General features: G+C 40.8%; 1 protein-coding gene across 2 annotated transcripts in view; it reads left to right on the top strand.

The window, feature by feature from the left end:
- evlb (Enah/Vasp-like b) overlaps positions 1 to 26,312 on the top strand; it is a 56,409-nt gene that overhangs the window by 19,387 nt on the left and 10,710 nt on the right. For both annotated transcript variants that reach the window (XM_072683453.1, XM_072683446.1), the window contains exons 2-3: positions 18,500 to 18,668; positions 20,346 to 20,523. In XM_072683453.1, the coding sequence (XP_072539554.1) occupies positions 18,500 to 18,668; positions 20,346 to 20,523 (347 nt within the window). The remainder of the gene's footprint in view (positions 1 to 18,499; positions 18,669 to 20,345; positions 20,524 to 26,312) is intronic.

Here is a 26,312-nt window from a genome sequence, read left to right on the forward strand (position 1 = left end):
ACAACACAATAATTGTCAAAAAATATACTAGACCAAGTTCAGTGCAGTGCTGTTTGCAGTGTGGAAGTCAGGAACGGAATAGTAATCAGAAGGGAAAGGGAGGAGAGATACAGACTGAATAAGAAAGGAAAACCAATTGAGAGGGAATTCCCTAGAGGTTTGCATGCATAGGAAGAAGCAGGCACTGGAAATTGGGGTCTGACTGGAACAGAAATGGATGTGTATGTGTGTCCCATATAGGCAGCAGTGGATGCTACAGGAAAGCCTTTGTACCTGCAGAAAGGATTCTGGATACCATGGAGACATGGCGCTCCCTGGTATCCCATAATACAACTGGTCTGGACGCCATGGCAACCACGCCACTGGAGAACACTCAGTGTATTCTGTCGGCTCTGATAGCGCAAGGCAGCGAGACCAAACGTAACCTTTTCTGATGTGTGGGTTCATCTGTGTGAGCATGCATGCATTTCTGGAAAAGAACAGGGTTCAGTCAGCGGCTCTGGACTGGTTTCTAGACTAGACCAGACAAAACAGCTGGGCCTCCAGATATATAAAAACAAAAAAAAAAGAATAAAATTGGAATAGTGCCCACATCACTGTTTCTCATGCCTGGAGATGTAAGAAATAAGGCCAGAATAAAACCATGGGGGTGAAGCAGAAAGGCAGGATGCTTTCTGCTCAGATGTTTCATTGCTTACAGGAGGCATTTCAAAGCTTACTGAACTGAAGAAGAAGAAAAAAAAACGTCTCTGACGTTCACTCCCATAATTTAGGTAGGTCTCTGTTATTACATGAGATTTTCTGTCTCTGAGAGTAAGCCTTGCTGAGCTGCATATATCCCTAGTTATTACATAGATGACATTCTTTAAAAAGCAGTATTTCTTCACGGTTTAGCGTCTGATTAGCCAAATTTATGAATGCCCTAAAACTACAGCTTTATTGTTTTTTTTTTCATTGAGTCTACTTAAGACAATTTCATGGGTTTATTTACCAATTGTACTATTTATTTATTCATTTTTACTGTGACATTAAGGCTGATATGATGATGATTTGTGTATTGGCTGTCCTGTACTGTACCTCATTTAGATCCCAGTCCAGCCTGAAACTCTATTGTTTTAGTGTGAAGGGGCGGGGCTACATTGCCAATTCCAGGCTGAGGAGATGTGTGTGTGTGTGTGTGTGTGTTGGTTTTTGTGACATCAGTAAAACAGTGAGTTCATAACCAGCTGTAAAAGGCAGTTTTACATTATAGGGCCTTTTTAAGGAAGCTGAGGATAATATTAAAAAGAAGGCAGAACCTGTAGCTCTGAATTCCTGGGAGAGCTGAGGGTTATAGTTAGTATTTAATCCAGAAACACTTCCCTGTCCCGCAATCCTACTGAGCTGTTTCTGTGTTCATGCTGCTGGCATTTGCAGATGTGCATACTGTTCATTTCTTATTTTCATTATGTGTAATCCCTGAGATTACTACAAAGACCCTGGAGGTTTTTCCCAATGCAAATACTATGTAGGCATTCTCCGTAGAAATACTGGGGGTGGCGGCTTGTAAATATATGAGGTCAGGAATGGTGCAAGGGCAGCTCTTGTCGATTTAAAGGGCCCATATGTAACACTTTTCCATGACTTTATTTATTTATGTTTACAACAAGTCAATGTATTATGTTTACAGCATAGCAAGAGACTATATTTCAGACTATATTTCTGGAAAGGCTTTCTGCTAGATTTTGGGGCATTGTTGTTTGATTGCATTCAGCGACAAGAACGTAAGTAAGGTCAGGATATTGAATGATTGCCACCCCACCTCATCCCCAACTCATCTCGAAAGTATTAGATAGGAGCATGAACTATCATTCCAGAGAACACAGTTCCACTGCTTCACAGCTCAATGCTGGGGGGCTTTAAACCCCTTGAGCCCACACCTGGCATTAGGCTTGGTGCCAACAGGTTCATGTTTATCTGCTGCAGAGAGTCCTAGTCTATTGGCAGTAAATCTCTACAGGAACTAGACAAGGTGTGTGTGTGTGCACATTTACATTAGCTAAATGCATGCATTAGAAGGGGTGTCCACAAACATTTGGACATACAGTGTACAAAATGTTTGCGTGACCGGGATGATACTGTTGGTTTGAACAGCCAGCTGTTTGAATAGCTCTGTGTGTTCAGTGTCCAGCTCATTGCCGTCCAGCTCAACACACATTGTGATACATTCGTGGATTAAGGGCGCGAGAAAAGCTTTTCCACTGCATGCATTATTTGACTGCAGTGTGAAGCTTCTGAAGCCGTGCTGCTTTACTACAACACCACAAAGCTCATTCATTCTTTTCCTTTTCAGCATTTCTTTCTAGGCCAGGCACATATTTCACTCCAGTTGTCATGCCAACAGATTAGGGTGTTCTTGCAGTGTATGCAGTGAACTGAGTAAGCACGTGGGTGCCTCCGAGATTCCAGGCTTCATTGCACACACACATACAACACACACATATTCACAGGTAAAACATCCTCATAAGCACAAAAAAGGGGCTCGGGCACAAGCAGTGGTCTCTGTTTGTAGCCTGTATGCACCACCGTCCTTTAACTGAGCCCAGTTCTGCTGATCGGTTCAGGGGGGGTGCTGGGGGGCTTTATACTCCTTCTGCAATGCTTGGCATTGGGAATGGTGATCTTTCCATAGGGTTCTGTCTTTAGCCAATGAAAATAGAGGATGAAAAGTGCAGTTTCTTATTTTCATTTTACGTTGAAATGACGCAGCAGCCACATTCTGGCGCTAACACATGTCTGATACTGCAGCACCGTTGTAGGTGGAACGGAAATTCGAGTGAGAAGCCAACATTTGCCTAGTATGTAGGGTACTGTGCTACTCGCCTCCATCTCCCTCTGCAGTCTGCACGGACCATGCTGACTCTGTCTTCTCACCCATGACGTTTGGGTCTGTGCAAATTATGGTGTGAATCTGTGTCTCCTAGGTAATGGGAAGCACGCAGGTTTTGGGCCGTGTACGGTTCGGCTCAGCTGCAGTGTGCATTGGACATTTTTTCATTAGCCCCTAAGTCCAGAAGTGTGAGATACCAAGTCTTTTTATAATCTGCAACTGCTTTAAGAAGTGTGTAGTGTACTCAAGGCTTATACTGATTTTTACCAGTTTGTTTTTATATGGGGTGGGGCACCAAGACTGGGAGGGGAGCTCACCTGATTTAACACCATTTAGCACTGATTAGCCAAACCAGGTGATGAATGATAATTATAAATACTACTATACACTCACTAATGTATTTGTAAAACAGTAATACATACATTAATACTATATATAATAATAATAATAGTACTGTGCTTGTGTGTGTATATATACACACAGACCTATCAGAATATTTTGAACACTTAGTTAATAGTGGGGATAATAAAGGAAGGTGTTCATTAGAGGTTAACTGGTCTACAGTGGTGCATCAATTGATCTGTAGCACTAGCTTGAGTCATCATTCCCCTTTGGCATCAATGGCCCATGGGACACCAGTGTTAGGCTGTAGGGAGGCTCTCAAGTCCATTCCAGAGAACACCTTTATTAGAACACCATCACTACAGCAGCTCTAGAACGTCCCACACAGTTACTGGTTTAGCATATGGTAGCATTTATATATATACAGATTAAACATGTTAAGTAAGACAACTTAAAACTTAAAACACTAATTAGATGAGGGGTGTCTTAATACTTTTGGACAAGTAGATTGCAGATTGCACAAGAATTCAGAAATCACTTTAAGGTCCGTCCCATCAAGAACATCCTTTCAAGACTGTAAATTATTTCATAGACAGCTTGAGCTTCAGCTCACACTCTCCATCTTAGAGCAGGGAGCATTTTCTTCCTCTTCCTCCTCCTCTGCCACCAAAAACCTCAAATGCGCAACCGAGCAAGCTGCTTATGTAACACTCACCCTAAAAAAAAAGGCCTGACTCATAATTTTCAACTGCTCTGTTTGGCGTATTGGAAACGCTTCGGGCCGAACTGTTTTCCTTGGCTGAAGACGTAGCAACCCTAAAACCTTCATAAAGGCTGAACTGTGCGGTTCAAACAGTCTCTAACTGCTAAATCTGCTAATGCTTCTGCCTGAGGTTCTGCTGAGCTCAGCTCTCTGCTACACACTGGCTGAGCTGGGCCATAACATTTGTTCATTGGTACAATGCTCTGGAAGTGATATGTGAATGAGAATAGCTCTCCTTTAATGAACGTGTGTCTCTGGGTGACAAGGCAGGCTATTATTAGACTGTAATTGTGTGTGTGATGTGATGTATCATCTTGGCTGGCGCACCGAGACATTTTTTGGCAACGGCAGGGAAGTTCATAAGCCGTCTGGGGGCTCACTTTGAAGAAGTATAGCAGCCTTTGGCCAGCTCTCACCATTAGACTGTGTGTGTATATGTGACACAAAGGGTTACAGTGGGGGGATATTTTGTTAGTCCCGACAATGATTTTGTTACAAGGAAACGCTGTTTTGCGAGTTTGGACCTTGTGATAATGTGGGAGGAGAACTCAGAGAACATTGGCCTGAAGTTCTTGGTCACTTTTGCTTGGTGGTAGAAAGCCAGACCCCCTCTGATGAGTGGAGCTAGGACTTTGAGATATGAGTTAAAGGAAGGTGACGGAGTGGTGGGTTGCGCAAGACTTTGTCCTGAACAAAATAGAGATGGAAATCATAGGACGTTAGATTGGGGAAGAAGGGGCTTTAGGTGTGTTCTTCCTCCCAAAATTCAGTTATTTCATAACTTCACTTGATGTTTGCCTGAATCTTATATATATATATATATATGTGTGTATATAAAATCCAATAAATTATGAGTACATTGGTCACATTTCTTTGAGTAATTACAACCAGGAATGTTTATGAGAATTTCCTTGATCAACATTTGCATTGAGCCATTTGGGATTTGGGAAGACTTTTGGTTGATCCTGGGTGTAAGATTTGAATTACTATAGAAGTTGTTATCCAATTATCCAAGCATTAATGGAAATACCCTACAAACACGACAGAGACTTGTGTGTGTGTGTGTCTGGATGAAATGTGCCATAGCCTAAGTGTTGAGGTATAGAATGGTGGCTGTGTCTCCACAGGGAGCAGAATGTCAGACCGTCATTCCCACTAGAGATTTAATGTGGTGGTGGTTGTGTGTGTGTTTATGGACTTGCCAGATGTGATGTGATATAACTCTTTTCATTGCATGGCCCTGACTCTCTGAATAAATGAATGTTTAACTGCATTTCAAGCTCCAGAAACCCTGTTCAGCTACACTTTACTTGCCCATGCATCTATCATACTCATTCCTTATTAAAAACACTTATTTTTAGAAGGAATGACATTTTCACATCAAGCTGCATGAACTCAAACATGAACTCTGCAGTTTAAAAAGACGGTTACACTGACATATTCTGCGGTCCAGGGATATCGGTGCATGATGTCATCATTACCGAGGCTGACTGTGGTGTGGTGTGGTGTTGGCATTGTTATTTCTGCATCAGTTATGTGCTGTTACATTCAGGTGGACAGACACTGTTGCAGATCATACATAGTGGGATGCAGGTTTATCCTGCATAACTGCAGTCAGCATAAAGTTGCCATCTTTCCCTTCAATCAGCGAGTGAGGTAGCTAGCTAGTTAGTTAATTACTTCAGATAAAAAAATTCAGATAATTGCTGATCATAATAAAATATAATTATTCAGTCATTAACTAGTTTACAGTTATTGTAAACTAGTTGTAGATGTTTACAGGATCTCCATAATTAGTCAAAAGACAAAGACACCCACCATTTGTGTTGGACACAGATGCAATTTGGCTTCTTCCTTTAACCCATCCACTGCTGTGGCGCCTGCGAGCAGAGCGGGTGAAGGACCTTGCTCAAGGGCCCAACAGTGGCAGCTTGCCGAGCCCAGGTATTAAACCTACAACCTTGTCATCAATAGGCCAAAATGATCTTTATGAAACAATGGGATCCAAAAGTCTAGGGCCACCTTGAACTCCCTGGGAAGTCATTAAAAAGGTAAAGGCGCACATATTTGTCACTGTACTACATACAGCAAAATGTTTTCTCTGCATTTTACCCATCTGTGGTAGTGAACACACACACATGAACTTGGGGCAGTGAGCACAAACACCCCAGAGTGGTGGGCAGCCAACTCCAGCACCCAGGGAGCAGAGAGGGTGAAGGGCCTTGCTCAATGGCCTAAAAGTGGCAGCTTGCCGAGCCCGGGTATCGAACACACAACCCTGTCATCAATAGCCCGGAGACACCACCTCCCCCTAGAGGTCTTTGTACAAATGGAATGCAGAATAGTAGCATTTTCCCTAGTGGTCTCAGACTTTTGGACCCACTGTACATGCAGTTGTTGAGTGTTACAGGAGTGCTAACGAGTCTCACGATTCACATAGAAAAGCGTACTGTGATCTAATTGATCACCATAACGTATGATTTTGCTTGCTCTCATACCCAATTATATTTGTGTGAAGATGAACAGCATAGTGCAGATGGCTGAGGCACGCTCAGAAGTGTTCAGATGAGTGTGTAGCGCAGCTCCGATCAGGGCCTGTGCAGTAGCTCGTAGCAAGAAGAGATGCTCCCTGACAACACTGTCTCATCTGTTTGTGTGTTCGTGGCTCCACGGATGCGTCATACCATCAGCCCACTCACCTCACTGAGCCGTGCTTTAATTCTTTAATGCTGACTGTGAGACTGGAGCTCTGAGCAGCTAATAGTACAGCAGCATTAGGCAGCCTGCATGTCATTCAGTGCGGTGAGATCATTAGCTCATGACGGTGGAGGCGCTGACGAGTGCTGACGAAAATCTACAGCTGGAGAATCTACAGCAGAGCTCTTAAAAACGGTTAATGACTGAATTTCAGATGATGCCAATGTTGGCTAAAAACTGTACAACCTTTTGGTTTTCACTTTTAAGGGATCCTAGAATGGAAACCTGCATTTACCTTGGCATAGTTGAGTATTGAGAAGTAGGGATGCACCGATACCACTTTTTCCTTTCTGGTACCGATACCAGATGTTCAAGTATCTGCTGATACAGAGTGCCGATACCAACTCTGACTTAAGTACTCAATAGATGACTATAAATCCTGATAAGCCTTTAAAAGACCAGCATGTACTGGTTAAGTAACTGCACATTTGAAAAGTTTCAGTGCTATTTCATTACATGTACACGTCTCTTTGTAAAAAGATACTAAACTTCAGTGTGTGGCCTTAAAACAAGCTGCTTAAACTCAACTTTTGGTTTTAGAACAAAAAACAAAAAAAAGTCTGTTTAATGGTGATAACTATTAAAGACTGGCTGTTTACTGGTTGTTTAAACTTTTGGTTTCATAAAGTATGCAAACCAAAATGTTCTATGTTTTAAAAAATGTATGTATGGTAAGTTTTATGGTATCGGTGTTCTCTATTGCCGATACTGATACTATGTGTAAGTGCCAGTATCGGCTCCAATACCGATACAGTATCTGTATCAGTGCAACACTGTTAAGAAGGGACAAGCAGTGGACATCAAACACTGTTGTATACTTTCTCAACGGAACCAAAATAGGGCTGTAAAATAGGCCAAATCGTAAAGCCTAAAATTGCTATGTAACAGTTTTGACTTATTATATTCACACCCCAACATTTACATAAACCCTGCCCACTAGAGAAAGAAGTCGAGGCCTGTTCAAAGCTGTGACAAGGTCTGTAGGAGAGCATAATGTTGTTGACAGCTGTAGTCAGTTTTCTAAGACAGCCTGTGCCACAACTGTAGATCTGTAGCACTGGCCTTCAGCTCGACACCATCAAACATCTTCTATGTAAACATCAGATTATTTAAAATACAGCAAATAATACATTCTACAGCACTTAAAAATGTCCCATCCTGCCCCCACCAGCAAGTGTGCCAGCTAGCCCTGCTAAATATAACGATATCTTTATGATTCCCCCTTCTACCTGTTAGCGTAATGCACTCTGATTGACCAAAAGAAAAACACAGCTTAACTTGAAGAGTCTCACAGGTCTCAGACAGATGATTTATTAGGCTTATTTAAGCTTAGTTGAGCTGATGTGAGATTGCTGTGTTAATGACGAGGTGCCCTGGCATGTGTAGCGTATGTAGTGGAGAGCAAATGAGATGAAACAAAGAGAGTGATTATTGTGATGTGCTCAGTCAGCTGAGAGAGAGAGAGAGAGAGAGAGAGAGAGAGAGGGGCGGTGGGGGGGGGGGGGAGTGGTGGGGGTCAGGGAGATGCAGATGCTTCCAGAGCATTTAGTCAATGCGTTCACTAAACACACAATTGAACCTGGCTAAACCTGCCTCAGTCACCTGTTCCGGTGCTAACCCTGTCTGTTTACTATAATTGCAGAACATGATAGCATGCACACACACACACACACATACACAAACATTTATTTATTTATTTATTTATTTGTTTTACAACACTGGTTGTAGTTATTGACAAATCCATGTGCATGACGTGCTATTCATTCCATTACATAGTGGTTTCAAATAGTGGCCCAAGAGCAGAGGTCACTAAACAGGTGGACTGCGGTCCAGGTCCGGACACAGATGCTGTGCTATCCATACCGATAAGCTATTATGAGCTATATAATTTTGACAGGATGTAAGCGATCTAGGAAACTCACAAACCAAATACATATGTTGTAAATATCACGTGCCGCCACTCAGCCAGATATCTGCCTTATGGTTAGTGCTGCAACACACAGGGAGGGGTTGAGAAACAGCAGTCGTAGAAGAAAGCGAGTCAGAGGAAAGCTGATTCTTATGCCGTGCTCTAAGCAGAGAAAAGTGGAGCGTGAAAACCAAGCTTTTAATCAAGAATGGACTTGTACATGTTTATTCTTCCCACAGGCAGTTCTAAACCAGTATGTCTCGTGTGTTCTGAGACCTTGGCAAGTTTTAAAAGCAGTCATCTCAAGCGCCCTATTGAGATGCACTTTTTGTACTTGAAATAAAAAAAAAGAACATTTATTCAGAGTGTCTGTTATTTATAATTTATCATTTGTCCACTTCAGTGTAAAAAGACAATAAATATTGTTAAAATATAATAAATTGGACTGGTTTGACACCAACATAAAATGTTGATAATAACTACTAGTCTACTTCAATATTCAGGATATGGCACTGAACCATAATGCAAGTAAGACATTACGATGTTCCGGATCTTGGCTTGAGGAACTTTTCTGTAACTGGGCCGTACTGAATTTTAATTAAATACCCCTGTCCTAGAGGATCCCTGCCCTGCATGTTTTTCCTGCTCTAACACACTCACAGCAACTCAGGATGGGCTTAATTAATTAACTAATGAGTTGGGGGTAAAATAGGGAGTGCAATATGTACCAAATTATATAATTATTATTATTATTATTATTATTATTATTATAGAACTCTTAAAATGATAGATCAAATACACACATTTTGCTGGAGGAGCTCTTTAATAACAAATAAATAAATAAATAAATAACAAAATTGAAACCCGTGCCTCAATAAAAGAGGTTAATGTAGCATATCCTTTTTAGAGTTTCAAAATACTCTGTTCACTCCCCAGCCCATACAATTATTATGTGGAAACTAAGCTGCACAAACAGTCCATTTTGAATTGATTTGTGTGATGTTATAAAAATCAATGTATTTACATATAACCACCAACTCAGCCTACAGCAGTTTAGCCTTAACCATTGATGTGAAAATTATGAGTAAGGTTTCAGCCTGGACTGCTTTTTGAATGTACTGGGCAGGCAATCAGCACAGAGCTCTTAAAGGTCTTAAAGGTACAGTAATAAACATCAGCATGTTAAGAGATAGAGAGGATGGAAAACAGCAAGGAAAAAATGCCGTTTTTGCTGCATAAACCCACATAAATGCTATAAGTAAACCCCAGGGAAGATGTAAAAAATAAATGACTTCTTTTGTCTGCCTTTGATACTTACCAAGTTGGTAAGTAGATTAAAGGATCCATATTATAAGAAAATCATTAGACACAGTATGTTAAAGCTTTAAAACTGACCATATCTGGAATCTCTTTGGTAAGGAGCCTGTTGTAATGAACGTTTTTTGTGACGTCATTAAGAGTATCAGTCTTAAAGGCACAGTACCAGCCTGTTTAATTAAATAAATTGAAAAGATGAATGGATAAAAAAATTGTAACGTAGAAGTGTATTACAGTCGAGAGTGTCATTCATATTTACCTTCACTAGAGTGGACAGTCGACATGACACTGAAGAATCTGGAGAGATGATGAAAAGCATGACAGAAGGCTGCAGGGTTTTTCAGAGAGCTGCATGGATGGCCAAGTCATACAGCTTTGTATCCAAGTTGGGCTTCAGGGAATGAGACATGGAAAAGGGGTTAGAAGAATGAAGCATGTGGGTCGTGGTAGCAGGGTGGGGGTGGATGAACAGAAAGATAGAGAAGGGGATGGTAGGGAGAAGAGGAGGAGAGATGTGTGCATTGACATTAACATCAGGCCAGCTGAATTATCCATGAGTGGTGCAGGCATGCGGCTGGGCCCAAGCAGCTTCACAGGCAGCTCGTGATCTTCAGGGGGTCTGACAGGCTGCCTGCTGGCTGCTACCCCCCATCCACGAGCATACGCACATATCTACGTATATATACAAACACATTCAAATGAGAAATGCAATCGGAATATTTTCCAAGGCTAAACTGTATTGCTAAGGCAGCCTTTACTTACAGCATAAGTTAACAAGATTAGATTCATAGCTTCTCCTTGATATTTCTAAGATTCACACATATACATTAGCTGAATTCTACCAGCAGCACAACTGGCTTAACTTAGTGACACACTGACTTGCCATACCACAGCTGTGTCCGAAACTGTGCCATATATACCATCCCCTACATGTGAAAACCCAGATCACTATATAGAGCACTATTACACTGAACAGAATTCAACACGGACACCTCATTATGCATGTGAGCTCATTGCTGTGCTACAACAGAATGTGTTGCGTAAACAGTCTGAGCACTGATCTTCCTCAGAGAAGCTGCACCAAACAACGAGATGGATTACGAGTATGTCATGTCTCACAGTGTACGTCGTTTGTTATTGCTTATTGCTCCAAAAATGATAAAAATATATATACACATTACATTGACTTCCATAGAACACAGAAATGCAAAGTTACAAGATCACATTTACAAAACAGAAGAGCACAGTTAGAATAACAGTTAGAAGAGAACAGTTAGAACACATAAGTGCATAGTTAGAGGAGCACAGCTAGAACACAGAACATAGAAGGGCACAGTTAGAAGAGCATGTCTATAACACAGAAGAACACAGTTAGAAGAGCACAGTTAGAACACAGAAGTGCATAGTTAGAGGAGCACACAGTTGCAACACAGAAATGCAGTTGGAAAAGCACAGTTACAACACAGAAAAGCACTGTTAGAATCACAGTTAACAGAACATAGTTAGAATAACAGTTAGAAGAGCACCGTTTGAAGAGCACAGTAAGAACACGTTTGAGCACAGAACACAGTTAGAACACAGTCAGAATAGCACAGTTAGATGAACACAGGTTTGGTTGCTGATTCTGTCAACCCCAGTCACTGTATGAATTTGTGCAGTTCCACCAGCAGCTCATCTCATTTGACCATGTGTGTGTGTTTGTGCTGTAAAGAGAATGATAATATATGACAGAATACCTGGTGTACAGAGTTGTGCGCTGTTTGTGCTGTTTAACTCATGTTGTTTTACACGGTGTGATGTGTATTATTTTCGGCAGTGGTTTTAAAGGAAGGTCACAGATGTGAAGAGTTAGTTAGGAAGAAGAAAGCTGAAGGATTAACGGGCAAATTGATGAGAGATCTAAGTGGCAGTATGGTCAGACTCAGTGTGCTCGGCAAATCTAGTTTGCTTCTGTAAAGGATGCTTCACTCTCCTCAGAGCTGGTGTGCTAAAATCTCTTCAGAGACAGCTGAGCGCTGGACTCCTGCCGTACTCTCTTTCTTTATTTAGTCTTCTGTCAAGGTGCATACCAAACCAGCTGACTTATTCATGTCTGCACTGTGTGTGTGTGTGTGTGTGTGTGTGTGTGCGTATGTCCTAGACCTGCAGTATCTTTCCAATTCTTATTGTTCTTTTCTGTCTCTCTGTCCTATTCCGTACTGCTCCGGCAAAATTCAAGCTAGCTTTGTTGCCGTGACTGTAATGAGTAGAATATAGTAATATAAGTATTGCCAGTACCAGTAACAACAAGACAATTGACAACAGAAGTGTCTAAAAATAGTATAATAATAAAAAAGATGAATAAAGATGATTTCCTGTGTACCCCTCTCCGATAATGTTCTGTAATTGTTTTAGTTCTGTAGACTTTCCCAGCATTTGAGATCAGCTCTGTAAATTATTTTCTTGTTAGTTTATAAGTGTAAGAAAGGCATGATGGTTACTGCACAAACAGGGATGACTACGCTTGTGAAACCTTCGTTCATAAGTCATATTCATATAGTCAAATCCTGTAATATTACTCTACCACCTCCGTCCACTTGCTTCTTTCAGTGATGGTTCTGTATCTCTCAGCTTGTCCAGAAATGCGTATGTAAATCACATTCTTTAGGGATGACTCAAAGCGCAAATCCCACTTCCCACCTGTAGGGGGAAGAAAATCCACTTTAAGGCAGCATTTTATTTATTATTTGCAGTAAATAAGAGCTAGCCATACAGTGATCACACAGTCTGTCCTCTCTGTGCAGCCAGGACTTTGTGGTCTGACCAAAGACCATGATACTTTGTCAGGAGTCGGTTCTTAGTCAGGATCCAACTCTTAATTTGGATCTCTGACGATGAGGAGATACTCCTCCAGTATATATATGTGTGTTTTTAGAGCCTGATAGCGGTCTTCTAGCATTCTACATATCTGTTCTTACTGAGCTGGTTGGTGTTCAGATGGGGCTGTAGACCAGTGCTATGAGGCTGTTGTCTGTTAGATACTCTTTCAGGTTTAGTGCTTCAGAAGCAGCTGACTGAGGAGACTGAGGAGTTCAGGGGTCAGTTCTTGGCTCTGCAGCGTTTTTCTGAGAATGATCTAGAACTTTTGGGATCTGTTTGAGGGAAGTGTACTGCAGTGTGTGCTCTACCTGTGTTCCTGACATCTGGGTTTTTTGTGGAGCAGGTTTACTGCTGAGGCCCAGTTCTGGCAGGTCCAAGTGCTGCTGTAGTTTCTGTGTGCTTTGGGACAGCAGCACCGAGTCATCTGCACGGAGCAGCAAGTCTACTTCTCCATCCCACAGAGTCCAGAGTCCTGGAGTTTCAACCTGTTCCCACTGCACTGCTAACTCATTAATATAGATGTTAAACGCTGCCGAACATTGCTCTTGCTTTTGCTCTTGCTCTTGCTCGGGACATTGTGTTTTGTGCTAAGGAAAGACAGAATTCTCTTGTTTAAAATGCTGTTGAAAGCTTTCCCCAGATTACTGCTCACACGGATGCCTCTGAAATTGTTAGGATCGGGATTGTCTCCACTACATGGATTGTAGTAATAAGTCCTTGGCTCCAGATTTCAGAAGTTGCAGAACTGTCAAGTTCTGCCATCTGCAGCTCAGGAGTGCTGCTTTAAAGGAATTCATTAAAGATCAAATCAGATTAAATGAATTGATCAAGTACATTGTCACTGTATAACTAGTGAAATGCTTTTGATGACTGAAATGACAAAATTTTATGTCAAAAATGGAAATAGAAATGTGTCTACAAAGAAATATTTTATTGAATCGTGAGCAATATTGTTATTGTGATACTCAGTATGCTTTACTGAGTATATCAGTGTTATCGTCAGTACATAGAACACCGGGAACCTCATGTTCCATTACAGACCGTGTAAATAGTCTTGTTTAATTGGATAGAGTAGGTAAAAAATATGTAAATTACTGTTCTTAGTATGGGAGAGTTATCGGATTGCAGTTTTTCAAATCTGCAGCTACTGGGGAATTTTGTTATGTATGAATTTGGCAATACATTTTGTGTCCCAGTAAAATGGCACACTTTAACCGTATCCAGCCCAACAAGGAAGCATGTGAATTTGGTTGGGGTGAAAAATGCCCAGGTGGTTTTAGAAACCTATTGACAGCCCTATATCTTTGTCTCCTTTTATGGTGGGCTTGTGAATAATTTGCTGAGCATAGCACAGCATTGTGTTCATCACTATAACAAGAACACTGTAGTATTATTTTGTTGCTCTTTTGTTACAGTGTAATCTGGGAAAGCCATAGTCGCAAGACCTGGTTTGTGTAGCGATTTGGATTTTAAAGATTGGAGTTGTTGAGTGAATGCTTTGACACCCCGCATTTCAGCCAAAGGTTTGTGGACACAGCACACAACAGATGTATTGGATACGTTTTTGGTGTTGGCCTGGTACGTCTTAGCCAAATATTTTTGCAGACACAGATCTATTAGCCAACCATATTGCACTAACCATCTTCTGGGCATCGTTTGGCACCCCACATTTTACAACATGCCTATGCCATGGCAACACCTTAGCAATCACACAGCAGCGGCTTAGCAACCAAGAACTATGCCATAGCAACACCGTAGCAACCATCTAGCAACACCTTAGCAACCAACAGCTATACCATAGCAACACCTTAGCAAACACTTAGAACAAAGGAACAGTGCTGATCTGCAGTCACACACACACCGTTTCTGCAGTTTCTACACTCTCTAGTTTCTATTGGTAAGTATGGTGGGGTTAACGCTATTCCTGAATGCCCAGATTCTTATTTGTGTTTAATAGCATCTTCAGTTTTGTCAGAAGAATTGTAGTTTAGGTTCTGGTTGTTGATGTTTTAGGTTTGAGAGTTTTCTTCTTTCAAAGAAATTTGCATTTGGGATCAAACCATTTTTCTTTCCCCAGTTTTGTAGTACGTTTCCTTTTTTTGTCATTTAAAGGACCACCATAGTATCTGCTTCTGGAAAGTGTGGTTAATTTTGTTGAATAGAAGAAGTTAGAGATGAGACATGCTTTTCAGTGTTTTAATCAAGACTACATTTTATTCTTACTCTTTTTTTCCGCTTTCGTCTTACTTTCACCCTCACCCCATTTATTCTTCCTCTGTTTCTGACTCTTCCCACAGTCTTTCTGAAGTTCTCTCCCTTTTTCAGTCTCTCTCCTCTTTCTCAGTGTCTCTTGCTCTTTATCTTATTTGCTCATCTCTCTCTTTCGGCCTCTTTCTCTCCCTCTCTCTCTGTCTCTATCCTCTCTGTTTATCTCTCTCAGACATTTTTCTTCCTCCCCCCGCTTTCCTTTTGCATGTCTGTCGTTCCATCTCTCTTACATTCCCTTTCTCACATTCTCTCTCTCTCTCTCTCTCTCTCTCTCTCTCTCTCTCTCTCTCTGTCTCATTTGTTCTGGGTCTCTCGCTGTGGTGCCAGGAACTCTTTTAAAAATGAACTCAGCCACCATGTGTGGGAAAATAAATTAAACAGCTCAGTGCGCTGTTTCCACGCTGGACGATTTAAAGGCTGTTAGGAGGAGTGCTGCTAATGTATTGTGAGTGTTGCATTAGTCTCTCAGGCTCAGATGTGGTTATTTATAACCAGAGGCTGTCTGGAGCTGAAAGTTAAGATGCAGAGTACAAAAATAAGATCTCAGTTCTCCTTCTTTTCTCCAAAAAGATCAAGAGTCTGCTGCCATACCACCACATCTCTTACTCGAACCCCTGAAAATAAAGAGTTTCACCTGGAACACAGCTGTAGTTCTGTAATAGCAATTATGAAGCCTGTAAGCGAGGAGATTTAGCTTCTTAGAGTGTTTAAATAATTCATATAGCAGCATCATATTTACTGCAGTAACAACCTCTACCCTTCTGGGAAGACTTTACGCTAGATGTTGGAACATGGCTGGGAGGATTTGATTGCATTCCTGCCACAACAGTCTTGGTAAACACAATGTAGGCTTTATAGCCCTACAGTTGACGCCTGGCTTTGGTCGTGGTGATCTTAGGATCTGCTCCAGAGCATCTCATTCTGTTGCCAGTGCTTTTCTGTGTGATTATATAAGCTGTGAGGGGCTGAGTTTTGGCAAGAACCTGGTGATATGATACCCATCACGATACAGGGGTTAGGATTTAATGTATTGCGATATACTGCATATTTTTTAGAAATTTCTAAAATGTATACTCAAACATACCATGATATGCATAAAATCTGAGTCAAAGAAAAGTTTACTTTTTAAGCAGTCAGAACAGAGGTCTGAGGTTCACAACTCCAGATGAACCACTGTCTGCCACCAGTACGTGTGAATGATTAATTATTCAAAATCAATCCTGCATTTTTGAGAATCTGTACAGTATTGCTGTACTCAAATATTTTCTTAGACCCTATGTGCAGTAGTACCGACATAAAACTGTGCTTATATTTGTTGCACTTTTAAGGAGGTGCAAATTGAACGTCCGGTGACCAGAATCTGCCGATTTTTAGCTTGATTGGCCATGACCAGTGACTGGCCGGTCAATTTCAAATAACCGATTTTGGGCCAGTCAAATTTCTAGTCATGCGCTGCATTGTTCAATCTCGTGTCACAGCCTAGGACAAGCCTGTTCCAAGCCAATGCAACTACTTTGTTGGTTTGTAAAAACAAAAAAAACAAACAAAAAAAAAACACTACTGCACTCTATTTTGATACTCGAGAATTGTATATTAAAGAAAAGTCATTCTTTTGTGGGAATTTTGGTGTATGCTGTCATTTGGACATCGGAATTACTCAGTCACAGACTTTTGGAAATAATATCTGAAAGCTAGACTCAGTACATTTGTGCAAACTTTGAGATGTATGTGCCAACAGTCTAAACAGTGGCATGATTTAAGGGCATTAGTGTGTTTTCCACAACTCTGAAGAACATGCCAGCTTCTGTGTAGTATAGTAACAGTGCCTTTATTGTTCTCCTTCAGTTTAAAATCTACATACAGCACTTCACTGTAAAACGTGTTTGTGTCATGATTAACAATAAGGTCATCAATTTAATTAGCAGCAGTGCCAGGTCAAACCCAGTGTACTGGATCAGTGCGTCATTGCAGTGTGACTACTGAAAATAGTACTGAAAACCATATTTAATACACAGACCAGAGCACAGGAATGCTTCTGAAGGCTCCTCTTTCCTCTTCTTTATCTGCCTGTGTGTTTCCTTCGTGCTCTCAGCCCATTTTGGCTTCAGTAGCCTTGGGGTCTACTCTCACTTTTAGCTGTGCACAGATGGGGCTTCTGTTTGTTTTTCTCATTTCAGCAGAAAACTCATGCCATCCCTCCCACCCCTCTTCCTCTCTCTCTCTCTCTCTCTCTCTCTCTCTCTCTCTCTCTCTCTCTCTCGGTAGAATGTGCTGCAGTACTAGGTAAGGTGATTTAATAAGGTATACCTTTTGGTGGTGTTTGTTTAAATAGGTGTAATAAAGATAACAGTAGAGGTGATTTTATAGCCCCTCCCATCCTCGACCCGTCTCTTCCTCTCCTCTTTATACCTTTCAAAAGAAACAACCTTTTCAAAAAGGAAAAGCCAGGCAGCAGTTTCAATATTTGTAAACTTTCTCTGGTCTTAGGAAAGTTTCTCCACGTTGCGGTGGTCTCGCTTGCTGTCTTTTGTTGATCTCGGCTGTCGTATAGTCAGGTCCATACATATTTGGACAGATATGCAAATCCTTTGCTGTCAGTGATTGCCTTGAGATTCCTTGCCAGACCTTCACTGCAGCCGTCTTAAGTTGCTGCCTGTGGCCTACTTTCTGCCTTCAGTTTTGTTTTCAGTAAGTGAAAAGCATGATCAGTGGGGTTGAGGTCAGGTGAACATTCCATTTTTGGCTGCTTTCACAGTATGTTTTGGGTCATTTTTCATCTGTGCAGTGTGGCACCATCCTATTCGTTTTGCAGAATTTGGTTGAATCTGAGCAGAACGTTTATCTCTACACATTAGAAAACATCCTGGTACTTCTATCATCAGTCATATCATCAATAAAGACCAGTGACCCAGTTCCACTGGCAGCTATGCATGCTAGTGCCATAAAAGTACCTCCACCATGTTTGACAGATGAGTGTGGTATGCTTTAGATCATAAAAGGTTTTTTTTTACCTCATTTTCTTTGAGTAAATCTTGGGTTCATGTGTCCACGAAAACAAACCTTCTGTATTTATTTTTGTAAAGGCTTCTTTTGATTGTAGATGTTGACACCCCTAACACCTTTAGAATGTTCTTGACATGAATATATGATGTTAGAAAGATTTGTTATTTTTCATAGTGAAATGAATTCTTTGATCATAGTGAAATGAATTCTGTGGTATTACAGTCATTTCCAGTGTTGCTGTGTATAAAGAGAAGGAGAGGTGATCTAGTAGTACATTCTTTCATAATTTAACATAGTGTTTTTACTAACATCTTAGTTAATGAGCTGATGAGCAAATGAGCAGTCCTATTCTTCATTGATGTTTTGTGAAAGTAGGCCCTGACTAGCTTTGTTTTTGTTGTGTGTGTTGCAGTGAGCAGAGCATTTGCCAGGCCCGTGCCTCGGTGATGGTCTACGATGACACCAGCAAGAAGTGGGTGCCAATCAAGCCAGGCCAACAAGGCTTTAGCCGCATCAACATCTACCACAACACTGCCAACAACACCTTTCGTGTGGTTGGGGTCAAACTGCAGGACCAGCAGGTGACTCATTTTATCACACATGTTCACACTAGGGTCCAGGTCTCAAAATAGAGGCCACTGTGTTTAAAGGCAATTGTCTGAGACAGTATTCCAGTACTCTGTTGACTGTTCAAGGTGCTTGGGTTACAATACTGAAATGACAACAAGCCAACAGTTAAGTGATGGGGCAATTTATAAATGTGACATCTCTGTGGATGCCAAACATACAGTAGAAAAAGCCATTGCTGACCATTATTAAAAAAAACAAATTTCAGGTTTAATTAGGTATTTAAATGTATAGATTTTTTTTTATCCCCTGACAGTAACTCAATAACAGACACTGACTCTGTTAACTACAGAATGTTTATTGCAATCTAATTATTCACCCCCCCATTGCAAATTAGGTTAATTTTAGCAAAATGCAATAATGTTGTTTGCAATAGTTTAGTTTGTTTGCACAATTTAAAATACTCTTAACATAGCATTACATTCAGTGTGGGTAGAGGCAAACAAACCCATATTGGCTTTTATAAAGCCTCCACCCAAATAATAATACAATTTCACAATAATCCACAATACCAAATATTATAAAGTGTATATACATATATATGCACTGTGAATGTGTCTGATCTTCATGTGTATGCAGGATTATAAAATATGTTCATCTGTAAAGTTAATGTACCCAAGCAAAAATATCACAATAACAAAACAATAAACCTATAAAACAGGACCAATTTAAACAGCTCAACACAACTAAGAGAACAAGTGCTTTCTCCACATTCAGCAGAACCAGTTTTGATGACAACTGCAGACTCTGAATTATTTAACTCCTTCATGACAAGCGCCTTTAGTACTTAGTAGAGCAGCCTTCTGCTGTTATGACCTGCTGCAATCATGATGCACAGCCAGACACTAGCTTCTGGCAGCGTTTCTGAGGAATCTGGAAAGTGGCCTCCATTTCCATTACTATTCTAATAGTCTCTAAGACTATGTAAAACATAAGCCTGTATGCTTTTAAAGAAACAACTTATACCTGCAGGCTGAGAATCATGGTTTGGAACACTGCATATTTATAAGGTCCACTTATGGATTTAGTAACAAAAATGCTTTTACTGCAATTGTATGATCTTCTTAAACAGTAATGTATTTCAACTCTGCATGAATTACAGTATTCAACAAACAAGCAAATTTTTAAACTTAATTTCTGAGCCAAGTTGGCAGGACTAATATGCATGTCACTGCAATAGTTTGCTACTACAAAGCAAGTTAAGTTCCTTAATTTGATTGCATTGCCAAGAATGCTTTGTTAAGATGTTGACGCATCATGTAGAAGATGAAATTCTTTCAAGTCTTCATCAGCACGCAATGTATTGTATAGCTCTCCTAACTGATTGGCTCCTCGGAAAAGCAGCTGCACAAAAATTAACCTACAATTCTACTTCAGAATACTCAATAGATACAGATAGACTCAAATATCAACATTTTTGCCCACGCTAAAGAAACATGGAGGGCATATTCATCACAACCATGCACAAACGAGGACCTTTACTCTCTCATCTACACCCTTTCAGACTAGATAGTCATGCTGTGTAAAAAGGTCACATATATCTGAACTAGGAGCAAGATACAAATAATTGGGGGGCCAGATTCATGAATGTTTCCCTGCTTGCTGACTGTTGTTCTCGACCCCTTTCCCAGGTTGTCATTAACTACTCCATCGTAAAGGGGCTGAAATACAATCAGGCGACTCCTACATTTCACCAGTGGCGCGATGCCAGGCAGGTGTACGGACTCAACTTCGCCAGTAAGGAGGAGGCCACCACTTTTTCCAATGCCATGCTTTTCGCCCTCAATGTGCTCAGCACCCAGGATGGAGGTGAGCATGCATCACAGTGCGGAGGGACTATTTGAGTTAGTCTTGTTTTAACCTTATGATTAAACCTATTTCAGCTATCTACTACTGTTCCTCTGCTCTTATCACCACTACCACCACTACAGCTTAAACTGACATCTGTACTGTCATCAGCAAAATGAATCTTGCCCCCAGCACTTCTTGTGATGTACAGCAATCTAGGAGTGTAAGCATATGGTTTCATGCAAAGTGTTGCACAGAGAGTACGTGGTATGCAGTGGATGAAGATTGATGAGTGTAATTTCAAAAGCACACAGAGTTCCACATCATGTAAAGGGGCATACTGCCTGCCGTCAGCAGCCAGAACCTGAAAGAGCACAGTTGGCCTTGCTCTCTCCAGATGGGTAGATGGCTCTCTCTCTCCCCACATCACTTCAGTGCAGGCTGGTTAATGCCTTTCACCCAAATGCATCAGAACTGGGTACCTGAGCATGTTGGTTGCACACACACACACACACAAAATGTGTATTTAGTTATACCAGAATATTAAGCAGGCTGGTTAATGTCTTATTTAACTCAAACAGAACACAGCTAAAACTCCTGAGGACAGACCATGTCCATGCACACACACTACACTCTACACACTATGTATGCACTAAATCCCTTATGTAACCCGTCTGACCTCTGTGGCCTCGGATGGTCTATCTGCCTTTTTGTCTTTTGAACTCATAGAACCCGGAGAGATAAAAATAGCCACCCAATCAAAACTCTTAAGAAAAAAAAAAATCATGACAGAAGGTGGTCGGGCTGTGATGTAAAGACATAGTGTAAGAAGAATTAGACTGCAGGCGGAGCTGACTGTTTAAAACTCATGTAATATGGTTAATGGGATAAGTCTTTAGAGGCTGACAGACGGTCGGTGGCAGGCGGGGACAGGGGCTGGGCTGGGGGATTAATGAAACGCTAATGAAACCCTCTACTGAACAAACTGTTGCCTAATCATTCATCCCTGCACCTTAAATATTGTTTTTTTTTTGTTGCACTGTATATAAATGTACATTCTGTTACACAGATGACAATAACAGCAATACTGTGTCCTGGACTAGTGCATATTTATGTTCAATTTCACATGGAGCAAGGCTAGAGATGACATTGCTATGGGCTATGGAAGCCCTTTACTCAAACTTGTGGAATAACACCTGATCGTTGGGTCAGATCGAGGTCAGATCACATTCTCACCACTCCAGAGTTTGTTAAGGACCGGACCCAGACCACCTCTTAGTGTCTTGGTGCAGTCTTTTGGGTCCTCATTTAACTAGACTAAAAAGTGCAGGTGTAAAAATGCCCTGAGTCACCCTATTTGAACCCAGCAGTCTTTGGACTAATGAGATGGTGCTTCCACTGTGAGTGCTTTGGCAGGTCTTCTTAGTATTGCCCATGAACATTTGTAGCAGAAGTCTGTCTGATCATTTTTAACCCAGATACATACAGTGAGTACTCAAGTGGATCTGTGGCTGAGTGTTGAGCAATGCAAGCAGTGCTACTGAGCCATTCTGGGCATGGAGCCGGCATGGCCATTTGGGAATCACAGTGCCCTCTAATGGTGTGCACTGAATCAGCAGTGCCGACTTCAGGCTCGTTACAGAAGAACATATGAAATGTGGAGGAGAACCTTGTGTAGCTGGAGAATGTAGTTCGTAGATCACATCGCATAGATTAAAGGAAAATCGCAGAATTTTTCTATCTGATCTCAATCTGCTGCATCTATTGCATGCAGTCTGATTTTGACATATTTCTGACATATTTTCCTGTATTGTGGGGTCCAAATGAATGAGACCGCTAGTGTAAAAGCTTATATTTACCATTACTTAACAAATTGTAAGTTACAAATAATATATTAGCATAGTAGAATCTTTGAAAAGGAAATTTTGAATTAAAAAAAAATTATTAGTGCTTTATTTTTGTTGCACATTTAAGAGTGTCTTAAATAAACACAGTATCCGGGTATATCCAGTATAAAAACACATAATTTAACAATTACACGCAAATAAAGTACAAACACCATTAGAAATAAGCAAAAGACAGAATAGTTGGCTGAATCCATGATCTGTAAAATGCACACAATTAAATGTAAATTCAATTTAAAAGTATGTATTGTGGGGGCAACCTCATAATAATTAACAGTATGATCATAATATGTGTTTTGATACAATGTCAGCATGCACTCAAGCTGGCATAAACTTTACAATTTTGCCCAAAATCCACCTGAAATCTCAACACAGCCTTTACTGGATGACCTGGATGTTTTTTTTTCGTTAGCCAGGGTCACAAATTTGCTTAAACTTGAATATAGAATATTTCTTAATTCATTTTACTTGCCTTTTTGCTTTATTCGAACTTTTGAAAAGTTCCAACATTTTCTGTTGTTTATCTCCAGGTTTAAAAAGGAGAAACATCCCAGTTTTTCTATGTTCTTGCATTTTCTGAACCAGATTGTACTTAGAAAATAACAGAAAACCTTACTTAAGACTGTACTGTACAGTCTTGAGTTCAAAAAATTCTCAAAATTGTTATCTGTGGTAACTCATCATAGACTACAGGTTTGGCAAACATATTAGCTGGAAATATGCTGGTGTATTCCTTTATAGGATCAAAAATCGAAATGAGTAAAAATATAGCTCGATATATATGCACTCCCAAACCCATTAGTTTGATTCACATGCTCACACGCTTCTTCACACACTTTAATTGCATGAACACAATTCCCTCAATGACATGCAATGAGAGTGAGACACACATAGAGGGGTTATGGAGGTAAATGAGACTGGGAGCTTCTAAGTTATTACCCAAGAAGTGTTTTCCCAGTACAGTGCTAATCTTAATTAAACTCAGTCGTTGAGGAGTGCTCCCCTGGGCTCAGTACTAGAGCATGACTCTCCAATTTTTCTTTCTGTCGTTGAAAGAGAATGACAGAGAGAGATAGAGGAAGAGGAGAGGGGGGAGAAGAGAGAACAAAGGCTGTGCGTCTGCCACTGGTACTGCACTCCCTCTGTTTGTGAATAGTAAATGTCGTAGAGTGTTACAAGCCCAGGATGGACCAGGACACGGTGCCGTATGGGAGTTTGTATATGTAGTGTATTATCTAGGTTAGTTTTAGCCGTTTCCGATGTATATAATGTACCCCAACCCCAGATTTAGTAAAAACAGCCAAGACATATTAAGTGTTTTTTACTACACTTACAACTTACTACTTACACTTATTACAAAAAAGGTGCTTGACGTGCTTGAGTGATGCCTCAGAATAACCAGCTCATTTACCTATCACCTATCATTCCTAACTAAAAGCCTATGTCAGATTCCTGATGTGTTTTTTAAACCATAATTGTCCTCAGTTCTTTTCATTCACAAATCCCTTTTACAAACATGGGTCTTTATTGAACATCCCTCAACGAACCATTTCAAGCACCTTCATATTTCAGAGTGTATGAAGCTAATCAGTGTCTGTTTGTGGCCTGTTTTTATAGATAAGACCATATCATACAGTGTCAGAAACCACATTTTTATGGCTGTTAGTCTGTTTGAGATTACTTCACAGCTCAGTTTGGATTGAGGTGAGTGTGTGGTGAGCTAAGCATTCTGTTTTCATTGTGCTAATTTGCAGAATATAAGCTTCCACTACGTGTTAGCTATACTGAACTTGGAGCTCCATTGCAAAACCAAACAAAAAAAGCAGGCACCAAACATGTGTTGGCTAGTCTGATAGTTTGCCAAACTACATGAGTACGCTATATTAAAAAAATTATAGAACAGCATTAGGGTAGCTCAGTGGACAGGGAGGAGTTTGTGTGTTATTCCTGTGTCCGCACGGGTTTTCATCTGGTTTTCACACAACTCCCAAAAAAAGGCTTGGTAGGTGAATTGGATTTGCTAAATTGTCCCCTAGGTGAGAGAGAATGAATAAGAGGGGTATTCCGAATAGGCTCCGAACCCACTGAAATAGCAGATATAGAGATGAATGAACAGAACTGCATTTGGTCTTTTCTATTTTTTACTGGTGGAAAAGAAGCTGGCAGTATAGGCCATCTCATAAACATACTCACATCTGTCTATTTTTTTCTCCACCATGCTGGTCAGACAGCTATAAATGATGCGAAATCATCCACTCTGACTGGTCATCACCTGTATCTTGAGGTTTTCTGTGTGTGAGGCTGTGTCTGCTACCTTGCTGAGGACTGCTGAGGACCACTTTAAACGGCAAAATGATAATTGAGACACCTTATGCCGCACAGGCCAAATTAGGACTAAGGAGGACCACAATTGCTCCATCTGGGAAAGTTATGCTCTTGTTTTCCACCATTTTGCCAACAGTGAACCTAATAGAGTGCCCTCTAATGGCTTGGAGGTGTTTGAATGTGTGTGTGTGTGTGTGGCAGTGCATGAAGCCTGCTGGGAAGGCTAAGAGAAACATGAGCTAGTGTGGGCTCGCTGGCCTGCTGCTCCACAGCAGGTGTGGGGTTACCCTTCAGAGAAACAGGAGAGCAGAAGGGAGGAGTGTGAAGGAGGGAGAGAGGAGGAGGAGAGAGAGAGGGGGAGAAAAGGGAGAAGGGATGAGGGACCCGGAAACGCTATGATCAGCAGAGAGTGGGTCTGCCACTGCTTCTGTATCTGCCACAGCCGGATCTTCTTCTTCAAGATGTCCTGTAGGTACTGCTCGCTCTGCCTTGTCTCCTGTCTCTGTCTCTCTTCATCTCCCCATCATCTTCCTACACGTCAGATACAGCTATTGCGTGAAGTGTGTGAGAAGACACAGGCTTTAGATCATTTGCGTGTGAGTTGTTGGGGTGGCTACAGGCGGGGATCGGCCTTCGGTTTATGAAGATAGGCTTCTTAAGGTACTTTTCCAACCCTTTCTTGACTCAAATTGATCGTCATTTGATTTTAAGTTGATTTGAAATGAATGATACTACAGTTTATCTTGCAGTTGAGGTGAAAAACAGGGAAAATAACACATCTGCCCGCTACAGTATTAGATTCTTGAGTTAGACCACAGTGAGCTCCAAACAAGAGATAAATGCATGCGTATGTCTGCCACAGAATAGGGCAACCACTGTAGGTTCATACAAGGGTACTGTAACTGTTAAGAGTCACATTTGACTTGCTTGTAATGTCATGTTCCACCACAGCTTGTGGCAGTAAACACTTGCCATTCAAAACCATTCATGATAAAGAGAATATATGAGCAGATTGGTTCATTTTTAAAATCAGCTTCTGTTCCAAATTAGATTTGACTGACAATTCAAGCTGATGATGTGTTTACTGAACTCCGGAATAGCAGGACGTGTAGGTGACGCTGGGCTACACTCTCAAAAATATAGATGCAACAAAGGTTTCTTTGAGTGATGCCATTATCACTTTCGATTATATGAAGCACCAAGAGAGTGGTGTGAGTGTACAGCAGCTTTACATCAAGTGAAGTTTCTTTAAAACATTTAAAAGCTTCATTGCACTTATCTCATCTCTCACAAACGTGGATAACTCTCACCTAGGGATCCAAATATGGTTCTTCTATTGCATTGCTCAGTAATACCTTTCATTTTTAGAGTGTATTGCACCAAAATATCGCCATTTTATTTATTTTACTTTACTACTAATCTGGACAGATATAGCATTGTAGTTTTTAGTTTGGAGTGTCTGGTAAGTGTATGCATGTAAAATATGGGATTTCGTCATCGGCCCACCTATATCAGTGCATATCATTCTCACACTATATGTGTTATATTCCACACTGGTGATAATGAGCTTTGGTAGTTTGG

The sequence above is a fragment of the Salminus brasiliensis genome, chromosome 1 (assembly GCF_030463535.1).
Source record: "Salminus brasiliensis chromosome 1, fSalBra1.hap2, whole genome shotgun sequence".
NCBI classification, from domain to species: domain Eukaryota; kingdom Metazoa; phylum Chordata; class Actinopteri; order Characiformes; family Bryconidae; genus Salminus; species Salminus brasiliensis.